The following is a 16356-nucleotide window of genomic DNA, read 5'->3' as shown; positions in this document are numbered from 1 at the left end:
ACGAATTTTAAACATCTGTAGGTTCTCATATATTATGTTTCTCTTGCATTTTACATATAATTTAGGCACTTAAAGAGCAGATTCAGAACTACAGCAACCAAATCAATATAATCCAAGATCGTATCAAGAATATTCACCAAACCAGGACTCCAGATAAAGATCCATTTAGAGCACAAATAGTTCCTCTGCCAATGTCAGTATTTCTTCCTCCACCACCAAAAATATACATACCCCCTGAATCCCCACATTCACCCGATACTAGACGACGCCCCATGTCTCGAGAATCATCCACACTAATTGAAAGGCATTATACCAAATCCCCAGCCTCTCCAACAGATTTAGGATTAAGTTATGCTGCCATAGCTTCAGGTCAAAATAGTCCAGTTAAAACTCATGGTAGGCGTAGTCCATACCCAAAATCTTTTACACCGACTTTTTCAAGTACTCCCACTGAACTTAATGAAACTACTACTAAAAAAGAGTTGGTCATTGAAAAAAAGATAACTGAGCACACTATCCCAAGATCTCCCAAACCACCACCTCGTAGAATGAAGGAACATAAGGAAGACATTAAAACGCATGAAAAACATTCCACACGTGAGGAAAAAACCAGTACTATTACTAAAAAACAAAAAGGTCAGGAAATAAGAACTCCTGTTATTGAAGAAATTAAGGAGGAAAGTTCCAAAACTGAAGAATCTAAAAACGTAGATGGGACATCATGGGCATCAGGTTTTCTTTCGAAACCATCATATGCTGATATTTTGTCAGGACGCAGTAGTCCTATACCTCGATCTCCTTCCCCACCAGATGGAGATTCACGCCCTGATGATAGATTTGTCACTTCATCGTACCAAAAAGAAGTTTCTAGTTCAGATGGAGGGGAAAACGTTACTGAAAAGCTTGAAGCGTCGTCTTTTAAAACTTCAGCATTTACAGTGTCTTCAGAACCTATTGTTGAAATGCCAGAATCACCAGATCTTGGCAAAAAGAAATTAAGTATAAAAATTCCCAAAAGCCCTTTTGGTAGCCATTTTGTTCGAAGTGCGTCGCCAAAATTTTTTGACCTAAAAACGAGAACCCCCTCTCCTTCTCCTTCGGGATTGAAAGAATTTTCTGAGTCCCGTGTTTCATCCACGTCTGTTTCAAGGACAGTAGTTTATTCTAAAGGTGAGCAGCATGTTACTCAAACAGAATCTTCTCATAGTGAAATTGAAACTAAATCATTTTGTGCCAGTCCACCAGAATCGCGAAAACTGACCTATGCTCAAGTTGCTCGCATCAGTAGCCCTGTCGGTGATGCTCACCGTAGCGCATCACCTAGGCCACAATCTGCTGGTAGGTCTCATTCCCAAACGTCCAGCAAAAGCCATTCCAACAATGTCCCTCCAAAACCACCAGATGCTAGTCCAAAATCCGATTCTGATCAGAAGTCTTTTTTAGAGGTTAATTCTGATAACAGGAACCGGCCTAAATTAGAAGATCCTGAGAAAACGGGTGGGGGGAAAGATGATAAAGAGCATTTTTTATCCAAAGGTCCTGAACAGAACCAAAAAAACTTGATTAGGCCTCTGCTCAGCCAAGAGGAGGATGTGTTTTGGGCACATCTGCTGAGCAGGGGCAAGAATAACCATCATCCTCTTTCTTGTGAGATTTTAAAAATTTCTCAAGAAATTGAAGGAAACTTGCAAAGTTACAAACTTTGCGTCCTCGGTGTAACTAGTCCCGAGCGAGAAAATATACTTAAAAAAGCCATGAGCTTGTTAGTGAATGCCCAGTCTCCCGATGAATGTATTTCTATTACTGGGCAAATTAAGTTAGTTCCTAAAACTTGTCTTCATTTTGAAGAATGGTACGATAAAATTCAGGATGAAATGTTGTTAATGTGTTTACAGTGTGGTTGTTTGACTTTTTCTATGTCCTCCATTTCAAATTATGAATTTCTTCCAACTCTGAAAACTAATGACGACTGGTTAGAAATTGCATCTTGTATTTTAAATAAAACTAATAACAAACCAATGATAATTTGTCATTCTTACGAATTACTGAAAGATAATAACATAGTTAGTGAATCAAAGATATCGTTTTTTCATTCTGACTTAAAAGTAATATCCGATACTGACCCCGTGATGTCCAATCTATTTCTTCCATCAAAATTTTCTCAAAAGAAAGTGAAATTAAAATTTGAAGTCTTAGATCATTCCATTTTTATTACTGATCATACCAATTACATCATGCTACCATTTGAAATAAAGTCTCGAGACAATATTGTGGCAAGTAATGATGAATCTGTTGGAGATGTGCCAAATAATAATGAAAGAACATCTACAATGCCACAGAATGACAATGACAATCATTCCAAATCAGAAGGTGTATTAGTGGTGGAGGACAAAGACTGCCATTCTGGGACTGTAAATCCTCAAGGTGGATCTCATCAATTAAAGGTTTTGATCTTCAGTTATCTGCCTGCTGTTGAGTGCAGTGCTTTTGCATTCATTGAATGAAAATTTTATTCCCTAATGAAAAACAAACTACTTGTATATATTGCAAGTGTGCTGCTTTCATACTAACATATAAGAAGCATGTAAAGATCACTAACCTGTGGTAATAGGAAGATGGACCAGTTATTAATTATCGGCATGCAATGAAGCGCTATTATTCTTTGAATTACATTGATAATAATCGACATTTATACTTTTCTAATTATCCTGAAATAAAAATGATTTAAAAGTTGTTGTTACATTATTTTACGTTATGTGTTCTTTTCATGCAGTTAAATAAAGTGTAATTTTTTTAAACGTTAAATAAATAAATAATAAATAATTTCCATCAATCAAAATGAAACAGTACTTCAACAAACATTTTGTTTTCTCACACGTTATCTAATTATGCATGTTCCAATTTTTTTCCTGTCGACTACTCTCAGAAAAACAATTTTGTTTTCTATCTGATAAAAAGAGTTTCATGATAAATTTTTCAATTTAGTGTTTTTGGTGTTCCAGCCGATCGTGAGTGTGATGTAGAAAATGTGTGTGAAATAATCGACTGCTTCCGTTTCGGCAGTTGGGCTCCTACTTATTCATTGAATTCCTTCTCATAATACAATATTTTTTTTCGCTCACATCAATCACGTGTATTTTCGTTCCTGCCTAATATTTCCAACCGATCATGGATGCAATATAGACATAACGTGTTCAAAAGAAATTAACGATTCATACGTTATTTCGCCACCTTGATATAAGTTCCATAAATTTTATGCTTCTTTTGAATTTTTCTCATTTACTTTGACCACTTAAATTTTCAAAACTTGTGCGAAGCATATGTATTTATATACAAAGAATAAATGGAATTACTAAGTGGAACTTTTTGCAATTATTATTCACTTGCAAGTGGCAACTGAATTGTGTTTGTGCGCCTTTGTATTTTTGTGTTTCGCCATATTACTATCCTTGAGTTCGTCTTATATTGTTACAAAAATTTTTCTTCTACAAAATACCGCCAATAAATCGTAATAATGCCGCACATTTAATTGCTAGTTCAACAGCTTCCTTGCTGTCTAATCCTCCAGTTTCTCTACGTGTCGGCGACTCCGACTCTCACACACACTACTTCTGACGATCCACACAACTTCTGGAGATACACACGACTTCTTCTTCCCTGCAGATTCAGATTGCTTGTCTTTTATAGTTCCGGGAGGCGGGACTGGAATCTTCAGACCATTCAGGGCGTACCTGGCTGTATCTCGGGTCTTAGTGGATGGATCGTGAAAGTTCTCGAACTTTCCAGTAGTATCCATTTAGTCGCCAAATGGTCGCCAAGCTCTCAGGTCATTTACGCGGCAGCTGCTCAGCACAGATCTTACAACGGTCTTTCTCACGATGACACTATTCATGCCGGGTAGCAAAATTACAGATTTGTAACAATATATATAATTTTGTAATAATATTGTAATGCTAAAAACAAAATTGCGAGTATTATTTTAACGAAACGCTTAACTGTTTCATTACAGTTTCGAACCATCGCACGCCACTAGAGATATCGAATTTGCTTAGCATGATTTATATTGTTTTTGAGTGATGTGTCACAACCAATATCAGATTTCAAAATTTTTCTTTCCTGAATTGCATTTGTTTTTGTTGTTGTTATGGTCTTTTATTTTATTTATCACCATTTTTCATTTGATTGCATGTTTGGTTTAAAAGGAAGTAACAGCATGATGGTTTCAGTGACGACATCCATTTCTATTTTATCTTAATTGTTTTAATATTCTTTAAAAATCATATTGCTTTTATGTTAATTATAAAAGTGAAACTTATTATTTTAAAATTTATTTATTATTAAAATTAATCAAAAGTTGTGCAGCTTTTTTTAAGTTTTTTTTTTTAATTTTGAATTTAACTGAATAACAATGATATGTGCCGAACAATTTTAAAAGAATAGCGACATAATTTTAAATGAATAATTTCATCATGATTTTAAGATGTACTTTCTTCTTTTCTTTAAACATCGTTTAATAAAAGTCATTACTATCTCTTTTTGAGTGAAGACATTGGAAACTGTTGCAGAATAGTTTAATTTTTAATAATTTACTAATTTTTAACGATTATTTTATAAATGCTTTTGAATAGTAAAGTGCTTTTTAAAGCAATTTTCATATATATTTACACTTACATTTATTTTCTTTTTAATTACCCATATGGGAAATGGCGTTTTCCTTCATTAATAATTCCTTTCTTAAGCCATCTAATACCTGTTTTTCTTTGTTTTCAGATGAGTTCAACAGAAGAAATTTTGAATTCATCACAAATCAAGGATCCAACTTTACAGGAAGTAACTGTCACTCAAAAACTTCAACCTCAGTCATTTGCTGCTCCCTTTTCTTCCTCTACTCCTTCTGTAGAACAATCTCATGAAGAAGAGACGAAATTTTTATCTGATACATCATTTCAGAATTATAAAAGAGATACTAGAAAGGAAGTACTACATACAGATAACCTTATTTCAAGCAGTCTTTCAGAAAGAAAGGAGTTGAATCAAGTTATTGACAATGATTCAGTCAAATCAGTTTCGAGGGTTATCTCTGAATCCTCAGATTCAAGAACTTTTGAAAATATCAGTGATGATAATTTGGAAAGAAAAGGCATTTCTCAGAAAGAAAGCTCTTCATTTGCTTTAAAAAGTGAAAAGCAGTCGGTGGTTCTTTCACAACATGGGGACTATCCAGAAACTACGGTGTCAGTAACATCTGACCAATCTACAAACACTGCCCAAGTTTGGTCTCTGCAGTCCAATGAAAACTTTGCTTTCGGTTCTACTGCAAGAGAATTGGTTTCTTCTAAAATAAATGAATTTAAAGGAAATGCAGAACTATTCACTCAAAGAGAAAAACCGGATTTTTCTACGATGGAAATTACCAAAACTTCTCAAGCTAAAATGAAAGTTAGATCTAGCCAAGTTACTTCATTTGTAACTAAAAGTCTTACATCAAAGTCAGGTGAAAATGTTGATCCTTACGTTGATTCTGAATCCAATATAATTAGCTCGGATTTTAAAGGTTCTCTTTTGTCATCTGAAAGCTCATCTAAAGAGATGAAATCTGTCACTAGATCTTTTCAGCAGAAACATGTTGCAGTCTCTTCCAATATCAGTCAAGCAACAAAAATACAATCAGAAAACTTTTCAGTGTCTGAATTCGAAAATAAGGCGTTTTCTCCAGAGTCAGATTTTGCTGTTGCTGAAATTCCTATTTCTGAAGAGAATTCTGCTTCTCTTAGCGCCGCTTCTAGAGAACAATATGCGACAACAAATGTTGAAATGGATGAAGAAAAGGGCGAATCTGGAGTGTTTTCAACAAAGTCATTTGAAGGGAAACGAATTATGAGCAAAGTTTCTTCAACGTCTAGACAGTTTGCATCGACACAATCAGTAGTAAAACAAATGAAATATTCTTCTGTCCAGGCTGGAACTTTTAAAGATCCTGAAGGAAAAGAAATACTTGAAGATATTCCATTCTATGATAGTAAAAAACAAGTTTCATTGAAAACTGAAGGAGAGAGATTTGATTTGGCTTCAGCTTCATTCACTTCAGATTCTCAAAGCACGCAAGTTGAATACATTGGAGAAAATATCAGTGAAATTCCTGATTCAAATACATTGGAAGTGAGCATTCCAGAAAATTTTGAAAATAAAGAAATGTCTGCAAAAAGTTCAGTATCTGTTTCTAAAACTACTGTTGTTACTAAAAGATCTTATGTTACTCAAAGTAGAAGAATTGTTACAGTAAAACAAGGTACGAAAACAATGCACTTTGTTGATAAGGAAAGTATACCTCAAGGTATTGATAATATTTATTCTGAAGATTCAGTAGATGGTGCTACTAGGATGATGATTGAACCAAATAGAGCTGAAATTGATAACACAAATGACAAAGAAGGAGTTGCAATATCAAAGGATTCTAAAAGTGAGGAATCGGCTGATGAATCCACTTCAGATATAAAGACAACTAAAAGTAAAAGAAAAAAGAATAAGAAAACTAAAAATCTGACTAGTCTTGATGATAAATCTGCGTTGAAGGAAGATACGGAAATTTCAGTAAAACCAGAAGTAATGACAAAATCAGAACAGATATCTCCTGATATATTAGAAAAGGAGTCTTCACTTGATACTGATATTTATCCGTCTGAAACCTCATCAGATGTGAATTATAAGAAATATACAAAAAGATGTCAAGATGCTGACATGACATCAGAAATGCAAGAAATTTCCAGAACAGCTTCAGATGTGACATCCATCTCTAAAGATGACACTTCTATTGAATCAGATGACATTATTTCGGAAATACATGAAGATAATAAGATTGCAGATTCTGTCGTAACCAAGGAAAAATTTCCTCATGTTCAAAAATCGGATAAACAGATAGTTCGTGATGAATTTGAATCTCAACATGTAAATCAAGAAAGTGATGATGCAATCTCTACTCAAGAAAAAGCTTTGCCTGATGGTACAAAACAAAAAAGGAAGAAGAAAAAGAAAAACAAAGCAATAAATGAGAGATCTGATTTTGGAGATGAAAGTGGTGCTGCGATTGATCCAAAAATTGCAGACTCCACTGGTGATGTTAATAGGAGCCAAAAACTCTATGGTGCAATTCCCAAATCAGGTGCAGGAAACAAAATGGATGATAAACAGATTAAATCAGATTTAAAACCTTCATCTGAACCTGTTCCAGGTGTTTCCTTGCCTTCTGTCAGTTTAAATGTAACTACAGATCCTGAATCTGAAACAAAGAAACTAGTTATAGGCATAGATGCTGTTCCTATAAATGACAGATCACCTTTAATGTGCTTTAAAAATGAACAAGTGTTGGCAGAAGTGAATTCACCGGTGCAAATAATGTCTGATACTACTTCCAAAAAACAGAATAAAGACTATCATAAAGTAACAAAACTTGGAAAAACATCCCATTCTCAGATATTAATGGAGAGTTTTCAAGATGCAGATCAAATAAGGAAACCTAGCAGTGAACATTTTAGTGTAGATTCCACATCTAAGGAAATGACTGCAGAAACTAAAATTTATAATGTTGAGAAAAAGGAAACACAAATGTCTGCCATATTGAATACAACCATACAAAACATACAACACCAGTACTCGAAAGATGATGATAAATCGGTAGTTAAACATAAAAATGAAATAACTTCTGAGTTAAGTAAAATTAGCCCCTCTTCTGTTGCATTCCCAAATAAAGAAAAAACCAATGTACCTGATGGCAAGGAAATAGATATCTCGAAGGATTCTATTGTAAATTATAATCAGAAAATAAAACCAGTATCGGTTTCTGCTGGATCAGCAGTAGCTGGCGATGAAACGAGTGACACATTATCAAGTCAAGAAAATGCTAGTGTTGATATTTCTGAAGTTACAGACAGCATTCAGTATCAGAAGTTAGCTGGTGATGATTCTTCTGAAACTACAGAAAGAGCAGAAACTGCTGACTGCTTTTTTCAAAAAGATGCTGCTGAAGATAATATCCCAGGGACTGACATGACAGAAAATAAAGCGTCAAAGAGGAAACGAAACAAGAAAAAAGGTAAAAAGAAAGAAGTAATGTGCGAAAGCATTTCACCTGCTAAGTCACTGGAATCTTCAGAGTGTTCAGTTGTTATGCCTGAAAGTGGGAACAACACTATATTGGCCTCCGAAGATAAAAGAATTCTGGAAACCACATGTCCCGCTGAAGAAATTGCTGTTGAGGATGTTAAGGAAGAGATACCGAAGCCCAAAGCTTCAGCTAAGGATATTCACGTAACAATATCTAAAAAGAGCTCGGAAAAAGCAGCTTCTCATGAGCCAAACTTTGATAATGCTGCATCTTCAAAAACTGCTTCAGCTACTGAATCAGTTCAAATTGGCTATTTTATCAGTACAGATATCGATAAGAAAATAACATCTGATAAATTGCAGGATTTTGCTCCAAAATCATCAGACAACAAAGATGCTTTTGTACAAGAGGAAAAATATGACCAAATGCCAGAAAAGCAAATATCTGACGTACTTGATGATAATACTACACCTGATAAAGTATTATTGTCAGAGCAAATGATAAATATCGGTACTGAGATAAGTTCTAAAAAAGGAATCGAAGATGTCAAATTGAAAAATAAATTACAATCAGAACAAGCTTCTGAATCCCAGTTGTTTGGTAAAGAAAAGCAGATGGCAGAGTCAAAAGATCAAGCAACAGTTGCTATTGTGGATGGGCTTAACCAGATTGTCAGTACTCAAGAGAAGCACGAAACTTTCCATAAAGAAATTAAAAAGAGCTCCGCAGAAGATAAAAAAGAGGTTCCACTTGTGACATCAGCAATTACAGAAGATGTTAAGTCATCTGAAAATACTGCTACCCAAAAAATCCCTTTCCCATCACATTTGTCCAATTCAGCTTTAGAGCAACAAACATATCTTTCTCTAGAAAAATACGATCCATTAGAAAAAGAAAGCCCGAATGCAAATGTAAAAATTTCACAGGCAACTGAGGAACCGGAACCACTTGGTGGACCATTAATTTCTAGAAAAGCAACGAAAAAAAGAAATCAGAAAAAGAAATTACCAGCTAAACAAAGCGATAATGATGCTAAACTGGATGAAGCTATATTGTTAGATCAAATAAAAAATTTAGATGCCGAAATAAGCAGTTCTAAAAGAGAGATTGGGGTGATCGAATTGAAAAATAAGTTACAATCAGAGCAAGATTCTGAATCTCACATAGCAGTCTCTGAAAATCAAGAAACTGTTACTATCCTAGATGGGCTGAAACAGATTGTTAGTACTCCGGAAAAGCAGGAAGCTCCTTACCATAAAGAAAGTAGAATAAGTTCTGCAGAGGGTAAACAAGAGTTTCCACTTGTGGCATCAGCAGTTACAGAAGATGTTGAACCGTCTGCAGATATTGCTGTTCAACTATCAACTCAATCTATTTCAGCTTTAGAGCAACAAACGGAACATTCTCTAGAAGAATACGCTCCATCACAAAAAGAAATATTGCGTAATGCAAATGTAAAAATTTCAAATACAGCTGAAGAAATAAAACCACTTGAACCATTTAGTTCTGAAAAAGCAAAGAAGAAGAAAAAGCAGAAAAAGAAATTATCCTCTAAATCAGATGATGGTGATACTAAACTTGATAAAACTTTAAAATTAGATCAGATGGGAAATTTAAAAACCGAACTAAGCAGTTCTGAAAAAGAGATTGAAATGGTCGAATCGAAAAATAAGTTACAATCAGGTCAAGATTCTGAATCTCAGTTGTCTATTGAATCAGATGATAAAGAAAAACATTTGACATTGACAGAAAATCACGAAGTAACTACTATCGTACAAATTGCCAGCACTCCAGAAAAGCAGGAACACTCGGAAGATCCTTACCATAAAGAAATTAAAATAAGCTCCGAAGAAGGTAAGAAAGAGATTCCACTTGTGACATCAACAATTACAAAAAGTGTTGAATCATTTGAAGATACTGCTGATCAAAAACAGGCTTTCCTATCATCTCTGTCCAATCTAGCGTTAGAGCAACAAACAGAACATTCTCTAGAAGAATATGCTCCATCAGAAAAACAAAACTTGCCTAGTGAGAATGGAGATATAAAAATTTCACATGTAGCTGAAGAACCGGAACCACTTGCATCATTTAGTTCGGAAAAGACAACGAAGAAAAGAAAGCAGACAAAGAAGCTTTCGACGAAACAAAGTGACAATGATACTAAACCTGATAAAACTGTAATATTCGATGAAATGAAAAATTTAGAAGTTTCCAGTGTCTCCTTATCTGCTAAGAATGTTTATGAAGAAAAAGAGAATTCTTGTGACGACAAAGATTCAAATAAAACTATAGAAGAATTGAAATTTATTGATAATACTACAAAGATGAATGAACAAACAGAATATAGAGATTTTCACCCAGAGACTGAAATCAAAATCACAGAAAAGAAAGAGTTGATATCGCCGTTAACTACAACTTCTAAAGAAATACCAGAAGATATTGCAGAGAAAAATGTTTTTGTACCATCATCTCAAATCAATCTGAATCTGAATCAACAAGCTAAACATATTCAAGCTGAAGATATGCCATCAGAAAGTGATTCATCAAAAAGCATTTCTAACAAAATAGATGGAACAGATATTCAGTTTGAAACCGAAAAACATGAATTTCTTCAATCGGAAAGTATTAAAAAGCCAAATAAGAAAAAGAAACATAAAAAAAAATTACGCCCGGAACTAAATTCTGAAAATCGTATGCCTGTTACGAAAAATGACGAAAAATTGTTGCGAGTGACACATGATCAGAAAACAGTTGATACAATAAAAGAGCCAAAATTGACTGAAATTATTCCAGAAATAGAGAAGCAAACAGAACTTGTGAATTATCAAAAAGAGACTGAAATTAGTTTTGTGGAACATAAAGAACAGATTCCAGTTGTATCACCCGCAAGCGCAGAGCATGCCGTTACATCTGAGGATGTTTCAGTTCAAAAAATTGTGTCTATTACGAGTCCACATTTAGAACAACAAACAGAACGCTCAGTAGTAGAAGGTATCGAACCTGAAAGTGAAAATACAGATGTGATTAAAATACCATCTGCAGTAGAAAAGCAGAAAATACTTCAAGTAAATACAGATCTGCCGTTGTCTTCTGAGATTGATGATAAAGAACAAGCAGTTTTGACTGATGATGATCAACAGCAAGTTAATATCACAGAAGGGCTAAAACCGATTGGAACTATAACAGAAATAAAAGGTCAAACTCAAGAATACCAACAAAGAACTAAATTTAATACTGTGGCTGACAAAGAATACATTCCAGAAGTAACTACAACTGCCAAAGCAGAACTTGCAGCTGAAGCTGTTGGTACAAAAGAAATCATTTTGCCAGCGTCCTCTACACCAAAAGAGGGATCAGGAAATATTTATTTAGAGAGCGAAAATATGAATGTGGCTGAAGTTTCATCTCCAACTGAAACTAATAATATTGAAAAAATATCAAAGAAAAGAAAACAGAAAAAGAAATCGAAGAAAGAGCAGGTAAATGGTTTTCAGTTATCAAAGAAAGAAAAGGGAATTTCATTACATGAAGATCACCATATAGACAGTCTTACAGATGGACTAAAATTGTCCAAGAGCGAAACAAAAATGAAAAATCAAACAGAACAACAAGAGACTAAAATTAATACCGTGGAAGATAAAGACCAGATTACTCCAGTTGCTATGACTGTCAAAGAGCTTGAAAATGCGCCTAAAGATGTTTCAAATCAAAGAATATTTTTGCCTGCGTCTCAGAAACTAAGCCCGGATTTTGAACAAAAAGTGAAAGATACTCTCTCATTAAAAAATATTTCACCAGATAAAGTCTATAAAGATACAGAAAAGATACATATTTCATCTTCTTCTGTAAAAGAAAAACAGAAACCGCTTAAACCAACTAAGAGTGATAAGAAGGAAAAGAAGTTACAGACTGAGAAAGTTTGTGATGTACAGTTATCTTCTACGGTTGATGACGAAGATAAAGAGGTTTTATTTTCGCAAGATCAGAAAATAAACAACTTAACAGAAGAGTTTGAAGTGGCTAGCAGTTCTACAGAAAGAAAAGAAACAAAAACTCTAGAGTATCATGAGGATGCTGAAAAATCTGTCTTAGAAGACAAAATTCCATTAGAAACTGCTTATTCCAAAGAATCTGCAGAAGCATTTGAAGATAATACATTACAGAAAGCCCCTGAAATCACTTCAGACATGGATTATCAACAAAATCGCATTCAGACGGAAGAGGTACAATTAGAAAGCGCATCTAATGCTCTTAATTTTTCATCTTCAATTGAAAAGCAAGATATACCTAAATCAAATAAGAAAAGGAAGCACAAAAAGAAACTTAAACGAGAACAATTTTATCCCCAGTCATCCTCTAATACTGAGGAAAAAAGAAATGAAGTTTCGTCTTTCGAAAATCAAGAAGTAACTAATTCCACAATTGAACCCGATTTGAATGGCCATGTTATACAATCAAAAAAAATATTAGAGAATGCAGGACATCAGGAACCTAAAATTAGCTCTACTGAAGAAGGAGAGATTTTTTCAATGTCTACAAAGTCTGAAGAATTTGCAGATGATACTGAATTTGTATTGTCTCAAATCAAGCCAAACTTGAAAGAAGAAATAAATATTCAACAGCAGCAATCATTTGAACCAACCAATACTGAGGAACCAACTAAGAAAAGAGAGCAGAAAAAGACATTGCAATCTGAAAAGGCTGTTCTTGGAGACCTTTCTGTTATTATAGATGACAAAGAAAGCGAGGGTTTGCACGAAGAACAGATCAAGGCAAGTGCGATAGAAGCACTGAAATTATCTGAAAATATCCGAGATACAAAAGGACAGGATGGGTTTGTTGAATATCATCAAGATACTGAAATCTGTACTGTATTAGACAAAGAGCAGAGTCCAACAGTTGTAGCAACTACCAAGAAATGTCTGGAAACACTTGAAAACTTTTCTGTACCAAACATTTCTTTCATATCATCACAGGCCACTTCAAATCTGGAACAACAAAAACCACAAATTAAATCTTTGGAGGGAAATTATATTCTTAATGAAAACAGTAGTGTGAAAAGTATTCCAACTGTAACTGAAGAGCCCAAATCAATGGAACTAAATATTATTGATGAATCAACTAAGACGGAGAAGCAGTTAAAGGAATTATTGTCAGAACAAGTGCTTGATCCACAATTGCCTACTAAGAAAGGTAGTGGCGAGAAACCGATTTTCTTGTCTGATGACGTCGATGCAACTAGTTTTTCAGAACCTCTGATTCCCACTGCAGCAGATAAAATGAATGAAAAAATTGAATATTTAAAACCCTATGATGAGAGTAAAACAAATTTTGTTGAAGACAAAGAGCAAACTCCAACAATAACAACCATTGAAACGAAATTAACTGAAACTTCTGCAGATTCTGCTGTACTAAGTTTGCCTTTGTTATCATCAGAAACAAGTCTTGACTTTCAGCAGCAAAAGAAACAAAATACACCATCAGATGGTTGCTTGGATTTTGATTCTTCAATAATAAAAAATATTTCATCTGTTGATGAGAAGCAAATTTTATTAGAGAAAACTGTTGATGTTAAAAAATCTCCCTCAAATGAAGATCAAGAATTCCCTTTTGAGCAGACCTTGGATAATGGATCATTTGATAAAATATCACGGGAAGATCCAAATGTTGCATTAACTGAAGTTCGAAGAGTAACTCATATTACAGATAAGATGAAAATGCCTGGAACAAATACAAAAGTAGAAAATCAATCAGAATATTCGGCAGAAAAGAGTGAAATTACTTTTGTGGAAATCAAAGAACACATTCAAGAAGTAGAGACAACTGTTTCAGATACCAATACGTCAGAAACTATTACGAAAAATATCATTTCACTGTCAGAGATTGACTCTTCTATAGAGGACCAAACAAAATGTAATATAGAAGAAAATGTTCCATCCGAAAGTGTTTCAGATGAATACACTACTGCGTATAGAAAAAATGATCCAATATCATATAATATAACTGCCACCGAAAAACAAAAATTTCGTGAACCGAGCAATATTGAAAAGCCAATTAAGAAAGGAAAATTACAACCTGAACAAGTTTTTGAAAGAGAATCAAATGATGAAGGTGATGACTCAAAGATCTCAACCTCAAGTGCAAAAGGTACTGTTTTTGCTACAGAAGAATTAAGAACAACAAGTGTTACTGCAGAAATGAAGGAACTGCCTGAATATTTAAGGCAACAGCAGCAAGAGATTGATATTGATTTTGCAACTGGTCAAGAGCTGTTGCCAGTAACAACGTCATGCTTCGAAGAAAAGGGAGCAGCAAAAGCAATTCCAGTCTCTGAGGGTGTTAGTTCTCCTCTATCTCAATTCCAAAAAGTTTTTAAACAAGATGTTTTATCTGATGAATTGTCTACAGATATAATCGTAACTTCAAAAGATGCAGATATAAAAGAAGTAACTTTGCCTTGTAAAATTGAAAATTCTTATGATGATGATGGAAATGGGGAGAATTTAGCTCTAGAAAAGGATTCTAAATTAGATTCGCGTGATCAATCAAATGGGAACACAGAAATCATGGAAATTGTAGCTAAGAAATTGCCAAATATATCATTAATAGAAGAGAATGTTAGTGAAAAAATTGTATTCGAACGCGACTTTGATTCCAAAGAATCGCAAATAACTACTATATCAACAAGTGAATTTGTCATTTCTTCAGACATTAATTTCTCTGGTTCTGAAAAGATATCTGATGACACTTCTGTTTTTGAGCAGAATCCAAGTGAAAGCGAGTTCAGCCCACTACTGAAAAAATTGGCAAAATCTGAAAAAGTAAAACAAGAGCCATTGAAAAAGAAGCGGCCTAGAAAACAAGATATAGATAGAATAGAGATTTCAGACAAAAATTCAACATTTAAAGAAACTGCTTCTTTATCTGGTCTTGGAGTTCATGGGTCTGAGGAAATTGATAATGGACTGGAACAACGTCTTTTGTTAAGTGAATCCAATAAACATTTTAAAGAATCTGAAGATGGTAGAAAAATATCGGAAAGATATGAGAAAGAAATCGAAGAAGCCGATGGACCCTCGAATTTAGTCTGTAAACTTTCACCTGCTGACCTGGTTACAGTTTCTCCAACTGAAAAGTCTCTGCCTTCATCTGAAAAGCAAACTGTTTCAGAACAGAAAATGCAGCTTGCTGAAACAGCACAAGATGCATCTTTTGTCAATAGAATGGAAGGTAATGTAAGTTCTGTTATATCTAAGGAGGATAGTTATTTACTAAATACTGTTATATCAAGTGAGTCACACCTGGAATCCAGTGATAAGTTAGACAAGAATACAGATAAGCAAAAACAACTTGAATCAGATTTAATGAGCAGTGATTTTGAATTTAAAAAGTCAAGATCTTTAGAAAAACATACAATAGTCGTATCTTCTATATCAGGAAAAATATCTGAAGAAAAAAGACAAACACATGATACAACTTCTGAAAAACAACTTAGCAGCACAGACTCAACTGATGATATGAAAGACGAATTGATAGAAATTCGTTCTGAAGACGCTCGTTATATCTCTGATTCAGAAATTCCGTATTCCGACAAGGGATCTGATGAATACAAAGATTCTGAACGTAGTTTATCGATAAGTGCACATGTTTCATCAATAGAAGAATCTACACAATCTGCTCTGCAAGAAGACAGTTTTCTTTCCGATAATAAAAGCATGAAAGAAGAAGCAACCCAAATGAGAACTGATGATTCTGTGCTAGTACAGCAGAGCGAATTATCACCTGGTGATCACATCGGTCTTGGCACAATATCAACTTCAGTGACTAAAAGGAACAAGCTTGATGAAGACGCATCCCATTCTCTTGAAGCTAAAGAACCAGACTATTCATCGATGACAAATTACAGTTTTGATAGGCAGGCTGTAGCAAAGGAAAATGCTCCAGGAATTTTGACTGAGGTATGTAATTTCAGGTCACTCATAAGTAATAATAATTAGTGCCGAAAATCAATTACCTTTTGTAAAATGAACCTTAGTATCGCAATCATAAATTTGGCATTGAGGGCTATAATGGCCAAACAATAGTTTCAGTTTCGGAAGTTTAAGGTTTCGCAAATTCGCAGCTGGATTTCTCCGAAGCTCCACCCTGTGCATACTTGTGCTGATATTAAATTTGCCATTGAGCATCAGACATTTTCACATTGGTGGTGTGACATTGGCAGTTTCATTTTCATCTAACTCGATTTCAAAATTATT

At 34.4% G+C, this 16356-nt stretch overlaps 1 protein-coding gene across 4 annotated transcripts in view; it reads left to right on the top strand.

Annotated features, from left to right (window-relative positions):
• LOC129981204 (muscle-specific protein 300 kDa-like) overlaps positions 1–16356 on the top strand; it is a 293675-nt gene that overhangs the window by 237755 nt on the left and 39564 nt on the right. For 3 of the 4 annotated variants that reach the window (XM_056091946.1, XM_056091945.1, XM_056091944.1), the window contains 2 exons: positions 66–2444; positions 4771–16059. In XM_056091946.1, the coding sequence (XP_055947921.1) occupies positions 66–2444; positions 4771–16059 (13668 nt within the window). The remainder of the gene's footprint in view (positions 1–65; positions 2445–4770; positions 16060–16356) is intronic. The other variant, XM_056091947.1, reaches the window with a different exon arrangement.

This window comes from Argiope bruennichi, chromosome 8 (genome assembly GCF_947563725.1).
Source record: "Argiope bruennichi chromosome 8, qqArgBrue1.1, whole genome shotgun sequence".
Taxonomy (NCBI): domain Eukaryota; kingdom Metazoa; phylum Arthropoda; class Arachnida; order Araneae; family Araneidae; genus Argiope; species Argiope bruennichi.
Note: the sequence above shows the minus strand (reverse complement) of the source record. Positions and strands in the feature narration are given on the sequence as shown.